The sequence below is a fragment of the Aspergillus fumigatus genome, chromosome 6, assembly GCF_000002655.1.
Source record: "Aspergillus fumigatus Af293 chromosome 6, whole genome shotgun sequence".
Lineage (NCBI taxonomy): Eukaryota > Fungi > Ascomycota > Eurotiomycetes > Eurotiales > Aspergillaceae > Aspergillus > Aspergillus fumigatus.
The window spans coordinates 942,310-952,817 of NC_007199.1; the positions used below are offsets into that span (position 1 = coordinate 942,310).

Consider the following 10,508-nt stretch of genomic DNA (forward strand, 5'->3'; position numbering starts at 1 on the left):
ATAATCAATGAGGTCAGACAATACATCTGGATGCCTCAGGCATAAACGCACGTGCCCTGCGCCTCTTCAGGGACCTGATCACTAAGTCTCCATCTGTTGACGATCACCACCGAGCTTTCTGCGAACGGGCTAAAGCCAAGATGGATCTTGTTGCCGGTGTTCGCAAAGAAGGCAGCCGGTAAGTACTTCGTGAAGTTTTCATTACCGTGTAGTTACTTCATGAATATTGACTGTAACAGTGGCGGCCGCGGCGAGTTTAAATGGTCTGATGTGAAGGACTCGGCACATCGTGAGAATTATCTCGGCCATTCTCTTATGGCCCCCGTCGGTCGCTGGCAACAAGGTCGTGATCTACAATGGTATACCAAGGGCGAGACAACCGCGGAAGAGCAGGCTCGACGAGATCGTGAGGAGCTACAACGGGTCAAACAAGCGGAGGAGGAAGCCATGGCACGAGCCTTGGGCCTACCCCTGCCAGTCTCGAGTGGGAGTGCCAATGCAAACCTTACACCTCTAGGGGAAAGGGAGACGGAGACTGCGGTTCAGGATCCAGCTGATAGGAAGAGAGAACGGAGAAGCGAGCAGAGTCGGAGTCCAGGAAGGCACCGTATACGGGATCGCGAGAGCAACAGAGACAGAGACAGAGACCGCAGAGACCACAGACACCACAGACACCACAGGCATCATGAAGACCGCGAACGTCATCATCGAAACCACCGTCACCGATCGAGATCCCCGTCTGGTGATCGTGAACACCGGAGGAGACGATCGAGTTCGCGGTCCACAAGCAGAGTAAGGGCCGGGGAAGACGGTCACCGCAGACACAGAGAAGACCATCGTCGAAGACATCCAAGGGATCATGACTCCGATCATTATCGACGCCGGTGAGTTTTTTTTGACTGCCTCATATTAATGACTTTTTGCACATGGAGTTGGGCGCTGGGAGGCAAATGTTAGTGTACAGGTGTATCAATTCCCTCTAGTATATCAATGTCTCTAATGATCTTGGATAATTTTACAACTCATCATGGCCTATCTGCTTGTTCGCAGGCAAATCAGGCATTGACATGATCTTCACTACCATGCTGGTCCAACCTGTGAAGTGTTGGGTGCGCTGCCCCTTTCCGGTTTCAGGGTTGTACTGTTCCCAGGCAAATCCCGTCTCCTTCCATTGTCTAAAGACGTTTTCGACCAAGTTTTTCCGCAAGCTCGAGTACATCTCACGGGCCTGTTCTTGATGAGGACCAGATGTCATTGCAATGTCCTAGTTGGCACAGTCAGTTTATCTGTACGAACCCAAGCTCTCAGAGAAGGGTCCTACTCACGTAAAGATTCTTGACCACCAGATAGTTGATAGGCATCCAAATCGGGCTTCTCCAATAATTCTCGGCAGTACCGTAGAACTCGTCTTTCTTGCTCAAGCTGCGGATACCGTAGTCGCTCCAAAGCTCGTCTGGGTCCCTGATCAAATCCAGAACAGCCTTGAGTCGTGGACTATCAGGGCCCAGCATGCCTGTCAAGAACGGGAAGAGGGAGATGTAGCCCTTGTGACAAACATGGACACTTTCCTCGAACTCGTCGATGGTGGCATCGCAGTACGTCTGTGCCTCCTCATCCCAGTGAAGATCGTCAATGTTACGCTCAATCGCCGTTTCGTACCCTCGGAATTCTTCCACATCCTCGGTCTCGCCGACAAACTCGGCGATACGTCGCATGGCACGGGTCATCATTCCCATCCAGCTAATCAAATCGACATGCAGCTCGCCTGGATGGGGAGGCTGTGGGCGAGGATAGTCATCAAGTCCCGAAGTGAGAATATGCTGGACGGACCTTCCTCGCCAGCGGTATGCTTCTTTCGTGGAAAAGGCTTCCCGGTCGTACGACTTGATATCTCCCTTTTGGGTGGTTCTGTACCAAAAGTAATGCCGCTTGAGCAGTGGATAGATCGATCGGATGAATGCCTCGCCCAGTTCCGGTTTTTGCAGATAGGTCATACGCAGACTGTCCAGCGCCTCCTGGCCACCGGAATTTTGAGAATAGGCGCCCTTGCTAGCCTCCAACTTATCCAGGAACGCCTCCAATACCATGAACAGAGTCGGCGGGTTGGCGTAATGAGGATACTGTACCGTAAATTCTGGTGGCACTTTGCTACGGGCCTCGGCGCCAAGGATTTGCTCTCGAGCGATCCAGCCATCCTCATCCATCAGATTCAGCCAGCTCTTTACAATTTCGAGCCTTTATCTGAGTCAGTAGGCCGATTCTTCACAAACAGATATTGGGGAATAGGGAAGTAGGCCAGGTAGATCGAGCAACATACGCAAGGTCCGTGTCCCAGTCAATCACAGGTATCAGGTGGAATCCCTCATCCCATAGAAACCCTCTGGGGAAAAAGGGGCGAGACGGGACACAAGTAAAGAGGTCCTTAGGCCCTTCATGGACAGGTTGGGCTCGCGCCCTCGCCTCGGCCGTCTCCTCCCAGAAACCTTCATTCTCTTCATCATACTCTGGTGCTGCAGAGCGGTCAACAATATCATCTCCATGGAAAAAGCCAATACCGCCAACTAGGTTCGACAGCATTGCCTTGGAGAACTCAGAGTACTCTGCAGTCTGGAAGGGAGACTGTGGTAGAAGGACTTTGTTGAAGCGTTCAGAGAATGATTGGGATGCGCTGGAGATCACTTCGGTGAGCTTGTCGGCTACATCTCTTTGATTAGCATGTCCGTTCGATCGGCCAGCGAGGCCAAGAGAAAGAGAAGCTTACACGTCACGGGATCTGGAGAAGACCCGGAATTGAACAGGATATCGAACTGGGGAGTGTAAGCTATGCACAGACGAAAAAAAAGGTAAACTATACCTCGAAAGCACCCTTGAACACCTTCTGGATGAGATGAATATTTCCGTCACCGGGCGCGTTCTTGATCGTAAAGACTTGCGCCGGTGGGGGAGGATTCTCTTGACCAAATCTCTGTATCATCTCATTGACTTCGGACTTCAACTGCGCGAAGAAAATGGCTGTACATACGTCAGCGCCAATTCCATATGAGAGAGCAATTCCTCGGGATGCTGAGCCTACGTTTCACCTGCCAGAGGTTTTCAGGCGCAATGGTAGAGCTGGAGACCAGAGTGCGATCCAGCGGCTTGTCCTCGTAGGACGGGTGCCCATGTTCAGGATGCTCGTTGGTTTCAGGGCCAGCCGTCACATCGATGGAGAAGTCCCCAAGCTCGGTTGTATATCCCATCAATTTCACGTCCCCTTGGTACCCAATAGGACCCGATTCCGTCGCAACACCCAGGTTACCCAGTCCCTCCAAAGTAGCATAGAAGACGATCGATGTCGGCTGGTCGGGGGAACCGTCTTCGCGCGGGATACCTCTCACTCTGGCAGCCCAGCTGCCGCCATGTTGTCCACCAGGGACCTTAATGAAGTCGATTGTCAAGTCCAAGGAGTTTCCGGTGTCATGGATTGTCTGCCGGCCGCCTTTCCTGATATCGTACTCGTCCCAGCCATAGCCAGCCATGCCTTCATTCTGCTCGCAAGTATGTCTGAAGCCTTCGAATAGGGTCAGTATTCATTGCAATGCAGTCGCCCTCTGAATTGCACTCTGGGGTGCCCCAAACATACTAGCTTGCGCGGTAGCATAGTTGTCCACCTTAGCCCACATCAACCCGGCGGAAAGACTATTTGCGATGCGAGGGCGGACACCAAAATAGAGATTGGACTTGTAGGGACCCCATAATAACGAGTCGTTGTTGGCCTTCGCTGTCTCGGTGGCCAGGACAGATAAATCGTCTGCGGCGGAGGCCTGCCAACCGGAGACCACGACATTGTAGAGAAAGGGCGCGAGAAGAAAACGTAAGTTCGGGAAATGCATCTCTAGGAATGCATCGGAAGAAAAGTAGAAACCTCAGGATTCGGCATGAAATAATAACATGGAGACCTTGCAATTGTTAAAGGTTCTCACTTCTCAATACTTCCTATGATCTGTCCTAAACCGGAGAGCTTTTTGGCTTCCGCTCCACGTGGCCCAAACTCCTGTACCAAGTCAAGTCCTGTCTGTCTTCTACCCCGTATCTACGTAGCTAAGCAAACTCAAGCTTGAGCTGAGCCGATGAGGCACAAATTATTTCAAAATATGGATATACCAAAAAGTGGCATGATTCTAAGTCTATATAGAGCTTTCAGAGAAAGTTCCTCGGATCTAGAGACCCGATCTTGGCGCTCTTTGCATCGCCATCGAAGACAAATTCACTGATAAGCTTTCCGGTTCCGGGAGCGTTCTGGATACCCCAGCAGGTGTGTCCAGCAGCAAGGTAGAGCCCTTTAGTGCCAGTGTGGCCGATCAAGGGACCTCCCCGTACGCTGACGTTGGGCAAGTAGCAAGCTTGCCGTGCGCAAACCTGTCCGTCCCGAAGCTCATCGGATATGCTGCCCACTTGATCGATGATGTCCTGGCACCGCCTCTGGTCCACTTCAACATCTGCTGTGGTCTTTGGAAGCGGGACAACCTGGTCACCCTCGCCACAAGCGTATACCGTCTCATCGGGGCGGGCGTAGATCTCAGGGGACACGACTGTGGGGCGTGAGGGCTTCGATGGATCGAAGTTGGCAGGTATTTCAATGTTCGTAAATAGAGTATGAGCGCTCACCGGCTTGGTCGGTCGGATGACAACACTGTGAGCGCGCATTGCCGATATGGGAGCTTCCGGCATGACCGTTCGTGTCCAGGGACCAGCGGCAATGATGACGTCCGTCGCCGAAATTGTGCGCGACTCTCCGGATTCCTTATCATTGTATGTAACTGATTCCACAGCATCCCCTGCGTAACCAATTTTTGTCACTGATCCCAACTTGATCTCTGCGCCTTTCTCCTCGGCAAGCTTTGCGATTGATGTAGTGAAGAGGTAAGGGTGGACTTGGGCGGTCTCGCCGGGGTCGCTTATGCTCTCATAGCCTCTGATCAGTAGGGGATCAATCCAATCCAGATCAGGCGGAAATTTGGCTTTCCGTAGTTTCGCAATAGCAGCATCACTCCGCTTTTGAAGGGATAATGAGCTTCCCGTGTCCTTCTCGCCGACATCCTTCTTTTCATTAAGAGGACGGCCTTTCACAACAATCTGTCCACAGCCAACCTCTCTATAGCCCCATCTTACTTTACCGTTGTGTTCCTTGGCCAGATCCGCGTGCAGCTTGTAGCTCAGAGGAACTATACTGCTTGGATATGCCCATAGCGCCAGCAGTCCACCAGCTTTGCCTGATGCGCCTCCGGCAATTTCTGTCGCCTCGATCAGAGTCACTCTATGGCGCGAAGGATCGTATGATGGATGTCGCGTCAGATAATATGCGGAACAGCATCCAATAATACCACCGCCTTTGGCACCAACATATCAGCTCTGCGCGCCTCAAAAGGTGTGCGGGGTAGTTCGGATTGCAAATAGATCATAATTCATACATACCGACGATAACAATTTCTCGACGCTCACTCGAAGCCGCCATCTTACGTTGCAGGTTTGCAGGTACAACAATCTGGGTCGCAGAAACCTTATGGAAGCCACACTTACGGATGTAGTTGTTCGTGTGCGTTGTTAGACACTCTCTGGATGGGAGGTGTGGGGGATACGAAAAGCGGCTACGGAGTATATATATGGCAATCTCCATCCCTATGACGCAAGCGTTCAATAAGCACTTTACACTCTAGGACTATCTCCAGGGCGCTTGACAATAATTCCGGGGAAACCATACAGCCACTACCACAAGTAGCCTGCCTAAGAACCAGCCGGAAAATACCTGTACTGGTATGGGATGGTTCTGGTTTTGTGTTATTTGTTACTTTCGGGAATTTGACGAATATGGTGCGGGCATTGTATCAGGATGATTGTTTTGTTGGACTGAGAAGGATGTTCAGCATCTCTTTCTTCCAGAAGATTGGAGGCTTCTTGCATTGTACATCAGGTAATTGCCAGGATATGTTCACACGGGTAGAGCTTTTTTCAAAAGACACAAAACGCGCAATGCTATAAACAAAAAGTCGCTAATCATATATATATGCATCACATCATTATTTAACAAGTGCATGCAAAAAGATCTTGTCTTTTAAGAGACAGTTGGGCATCATCGTGATAGTTTATGTAGTTGATAGTTAGTATGATCGTCAAGAATGCTGGATTGCTGTGCGGAGCATATCGGGCAGTCAGAAGTCGTCATCCAATTCGTCACTGTCCCATTCATCCTCACGATCATTCTGAACCAGATCCAAAAACCTCTGGAGGCCTGGCCGATGGATTCGTCCTGGTCGAGGCGGCTGAACTGCAACTGGCCCGTCATGTTGCCGAGGACGCGCTCGCACCTCAGCTATCGCTCGCGCCTGGGCCTGCCTCTCTGCGGCTGCTGCCCTGCCTGCTGCATCCAGAACATTCGCATCATTGCCACGATTTCGGTGACCATGACCACCTGCAGCTTGGTTGACTTGCGGTGGCACAGGTGCAGGAGGTGGAGGTCGCCTTCGGTGTGCAACCTCAGCTTCACGGAACTCCAGGATAGGAGCACCTTCGTCATCACTCGGTTCGTCAAAAACGACCAGATCATTAGGTATTCGGTGTAGAGCCTCCGGGCCCTCGGGATCAATGCCATCTCCTCCCTCCAAATCCCACAATCGATTATAACACCGGCTGTTGATATCGTTGAAGTGCCGGTAAGGGTTGTCTTCAGAGAGCCAGCTCGAACAGAGATAACAGAAGTGGGTTCTGCACTTGAAACATATCATATGGTTGCAGCCCATACGTTTCTGACAAGGAGCATCGCATGTTGGGCAAGGTGAGGTGTAAAGCCTTAGGTACTCCTCTGTCGCTTTCTCTTCGGCTGACAGCTCCGCCTCTCGCCGAGGGAAGCACCGCACCAACTCACCATGCCAACCTTTCTTACAGACGCTGCAGAAGGCATAGTTGCAATCTTCACAGATGGCAACACGATCTGCCATTGGCGGCAACTGGGCCTCATCTCCGTTCGGATCAAACACAAAGCCTTCCTCCTCGTCAGACGACTCAACGTCATCTGACATGGGATCGATGGGCTTCGGATGCTTCTTGGACCGAGCTGCACCCTGGCACCACTGTCGAGGGCAGTAAACCGTCGACTTGTCAGACTCGAGCTTCTTCTTTCTTTTCAGAGAGACATAGCGCTGGACTGTCTCTTGGTCTAATGGTATCTGAAGCAGCTCGCTAGGGCTAAGAGTTCGATCGTGCTTCTTGCGCTTTTTCAACTGGTTCCCTGCCTCGGCTATATCATTTTTCTTCTTGCCGCAATCAGGTGACAGACATTTGACGCTGTCAACATCTCCTTCTGTGATACAATTGTTGTAAAAGTCTTGCAGGCATGAAACGCAGAAAACATGGGAACAAAGCAGAAGGCGGTGGCAAACCGATCCCTTCTTGGGCTCGAGGCAAACTCCGCATTCGAAGGTCTCTTGTTCGAACTTTTCCCGCTCTGCCTTGTTGTTGAAATCCAGCAATGCGATTTTGATGTCACGGGGAAGTCGTACTTCCTGATCAGCCGTGTCGCTGACGCTGAAAGCTGTCTCTGCCAATTGTTGGAGGTGATCAATATACGTATACACAACAAGATCCCTCCCGCAATCTTCCCACAGACGGTTGCCATCCTCTGTGAGGCGCAAGATGATCGAGTGTGAGAGCCATGGTGGATTTGTCTCGAGCCTGAAAATGGGCGCCTTTTCAGAAGGGTAGCCTTCCGGGAGATCAATCTCAAGTCTGAGAGGCGGGAGATACGAGAGCGTATGAACGTCCCGTCCGTCGTCCTTAGTTGCAAATCCGAGCTCGACATCGCTGGCATCGAGGGAAGTAGGAGGAGTCAAAACCTCTGGGAATCCTGCGTCTAATTGTTGCTCAAAGCAGACAGGTAAGGGTGTTGAAGGTTTGACGGGTATATCCAAAGACGCCTTGAAGGGAGAGGTTGGATCTATTTTGATTTCAGGATAGATGGCAGTGATGGAGGACAGCTCGACTGAGCGTTCATCCTCCGACAAGTCGGACCCCGTCATGGTGAACAAGACTGAGAGACAAAAACAGGGGGCAGATCTGCCGATGGAGATTATCGAGATCAGAGGTTATATCTGGTGGCGAAGCGGAGTTTGGAACGGAGTTATACCAAACCCAACCATAGTATAAAATAGGAACGCTCGTGTCGTCTATAACATTCGCGAGCCAATGATCGACTGGAAATAAAAAATAGTCTATATTGACGCCCAATTGTAGATATGCCCGGGGTCGGGGACAGTAGCGTGGTGTCGGAGACTCGATCAATCCTAGCCGGGTCTATGCATTAGTAAAGAGGCCAAAGGTAGCTTGAAAACGAGTCGTGGCGGTCGAGAAGACGACCATGGATGAATTCTACCAACTCCTCAGGTACAATAAGCTCGTTGGATGATCACAATTGCCTATGAAGGCAACAGACCCGTCAAACAAAGAGATCGATATGAAGTCAAAGCGAGTCTTTGAACTGTTTGCAGTTTTCTAGAGGGAGTTGTCTGAGAAGATGAGTGGGAGAGCAAAATTTCGTGATAATAACGTGGGGAAAAGTGCGTCATGATTCGATTATAGAGATAAGAAGCCGAGTAATGGGAGACGGAGACTGGTCTTGTACCTGACACAACAGAGGAGCTCCGAAGAAGCAAGAGGAGGAAAGGAGCAAAGAACAGAGACTGCGTGAGTCATGAAAAGGACTTGATAAAAATAAGCGATTGCAATGGGCAGCAAAACGGTTGTTGTTTTATTGCTGCCCAGGCGCTGCTCTCACTTCCGTGCAGGTGTACGGTCCTTATAATTATCTACTTCGCAAAAAAGTGATGACAGACATGTTGACTGATTTCCACTACTGAGAGGTACCTGTTTACTTTTTACCTTGTTTTTTCTCTGGTTAGATTTCCGATATTTCGCGTCTTATCTTCGACTCATTATCTGATGTTATTTCCCCTCATTCCCAGTGCTGCTTTTAAAGCCTCAGCAGGATCTCGTTCATGTGATAAGAGTGGTTAAAGCAGCGGCCATGCACGGCCACGGTTATCGCTCTTTATCAGACCCATCGAGAACAACCACAGTATTCCGTGTTTCAATGAAAGTCGACCAGCACCGAGAATGTTTGAAGCCTAAATTGCGCTGTAAACCCCAGGTGACGGCGGCATTTTTGATTCGTATCACACTGCACACTCTCTTCATGATGTATACCACTTGAGTATCATCGGTCGAGATTCCTATCAGTTATCATCAACTTCACGGGTGCAGTGCAGGTGCTTACACCAATCCTTCCAAATAGATAGTCAAGCTGCCTATCTATTGTATACACATAACAGACAATATGGAAGATACACCACTGGCATCGCTGTCGTTAACCCATGTGCATTATGTGAGTCTCTGTTCGGAAAGGACTCAATCGCGGCCGGTTATCTCGAGCAGAACTTTAATGCTGACTTCCATACTTCATGTTCATAGAACCCTGAAGACCCGCTCTCCTTACTTTCGGCCTGGCTCGCCCTTGTACCCCAAGCGCTATGTGTGGCCTACGTGACACTGATCTGGGCTTCGAGAGAAATGGAGGTAATTCTCATGTTTTCTGGGCAAATGGGTTGTGAGGCATTCAATTTTGTGCTCAAGCGAATTATCAAAGAGGAAAGGCCAAAGCGTATGTGATAGGAGCAGAGGATACACGCGGCAAGTTACGTAGGCTAAAGACTGACCTTATCTAGAAATGCTTGGGAAAGGCTACGGAATGCCATCGTCCCACGCCCAATTTGTCACATATTTCGCTGTCTACCTGACTCTGTTCCTCCTCGTCCGACATATTCCAACCGTTCCAAAGCCTGATACGACATCCTATTTTCTCATGCGGATGGCACTCGCTGCGGGAGTGTGTCTCGGGGCTGGCGCGGTGGCCACCAGCCGCATCTATTTGAACTATCATACTCCAAAACAGGTGCTAGCAGGATGTGCTGCTGGCGTTCTGTGTGCGGTATCCTGGTTTGTGGCTACGAGCTTTTTGCGGACGGAGGGTTATGTGGATTGGGTATTGGATCTGGGAATATCCCAATTCTTGAGACTTCGCGACTTAGTGGTAAGTCAGGATCTCGCAGAAGCCGGATGGCTCCAATGGGTAAGGCAGCGAAAGTTGAAGGGGCGAGGTCACAGTGATCAACCGTCGACCAAATCTGATTGAATTTTGGAGACTTCATGGACCTGCTGTCATAGCAGGTCGATCGCCCGTGTATGGGTTTCTATATGATACCCTAGCTTCCAGTGTGCTTGTGAGATAATATAGAACTGAATTTTACCTTAAGCAGTGTGTGAACTCCAAAGAACTTAGAATTGATGGCGATATACTTCCCATGTCAAGAACAATCCTGCTTTTGCTCTGTCCGCACTGCCCTGCAGCTGCATGCTTCTAGGTAGTTCTTCGCAAGAAGCAAAGTCATCGCAGTCAATTTAGCATCTCTCAATCTTTCTCG

At 50.3% G+C, this 10,508-nt stretch overlaps 5 protein-coding genes across 5 annotated transcripts; 2 read left to right on the forward strand and 3 right to left on the reverse strand.

Moving 5' to 3' along the window:
* Positions 1-140: 140 nt before the first annotated feature.
* Positions 141-888, forward strand: AFUA_6G04200 (MMtag domain-containing protein; the record flags this gene model as incomplete). Its single annotated transcript, XM_742565.1, has 2 exons — positions 141-178; positions 240-888. The coding sequence occupies 2 exons, from the start codon at positions 141-143 to the stop codon at positions 886-888; spliced, it is 687 nt and encodes a 228-aa protein (XP_747658.1).
* Positions 889-1,015: 127 nt separating this feature from the next.
* Positions 1,016-3,987, reverse strand: cwh41 (mannosyl-oligosaccharide glucosidase; the record flags this gene model as incomplete). Its single annotated transcript, XM_742564.2, has 7 exons — positions 3,623-3,987; positions 3,074-3,550; positions 2,855-3,012; positions 2,762-2,807; positions 2,318-2,696; positions 1,326-2,235; positions 1,016-1,264 (listed from the first exon to the last, which is right to left on the reverse strand). The coding sequence occupies exons 1-7, from the start codon at positions 3,870-3,872 to the stop codon at positions 1,016-1,018; spliced, it is 2,469 nt and encodes an 822-aa protein (XP_747657.1). The 5' UTR covers positions 3,873-3,987.
* Positions 3,988-4,005: 18 nt separating this feature from the next.
* Positions 4,006-5,744, reverse strand: AFUA_6G04220 (NAD(P)/FAD-dependent oxidoreductase). The gene is made up of 2 exons (XM_077804969.1): positions 5,455-5,744; positions 4,006-5,369 (listed from the first exon to the last, which is right to left on the reverse strand). The coding sequence occupies exons 1-2, from the start codon at positions 5,654-5,656 to the stop codon at positions 4,180-4,182; spliced, it is 1,392 nt and encodes a 463-aa protein (XP_077661105.1). The 5' UTR covers positions 5,657-5,744; the 3' UTR covers positions 4,006-4,179.
* Positions 5,745-6,188: 444 nt separating this feature from the next.
* AFUA_6G04230 (RBR-type E3 ubiquitin transferase) lies at positions 6,189-8,051 on the reverse strand (the record flags this gene model as incomplete). The annotated part of the gene is made up of 1 exon (XM_742562.1): positions 6,189-8,051. The coding sequence occupies one exon, from the start codon at positions 8,049-8,051 to the stop codon at positions 6,189-6,191; it is 1,863 nt and encodes a 620-aa protein (XP_747655.1).
* Positions 8,052-9,364: 1,313 nt separating this feature from the next.
* On the forward strand, positions 9,365-10,400 carry AFUA_6G04240 (phosphatase PAP2 family protein; the record flags this gene model as incomplete). The annotated part of the gene is made up of 3 exons (XM_077804970.1): positions 9,365-9,412; positions 9,499-9,688; positions 9,753-10,400. The coding sequence occupies 3 exons, from the start codon at positions 9,365-9,367 to the stop codon at positions 10,217-10,219; spliced, it is 705 nt and encodes a 234-aa protein (XP_077661106.1). The 3' UTR covers positions 10,220-10,400.
* Between the last annotated feature and the right edge of the window lie 108 nt (positions 10,401-10,508).

Coding starts and splice junctions, on each gene's coding strand:
- AFUA_6G04220 (XM_077804969.1), bottom strand. CDS start 5,656: ATGGAGATTGCCATATATATACTCCGTAGCCGCTTTTCGTATCCCCCA. Junction 5,370..5,454: donor TCGAGAAATTGTTATCGTCG/GTATGTATGAAT, acceptor TTGGTGCCAAAG/GCGGTGGTATTATTGGATGC.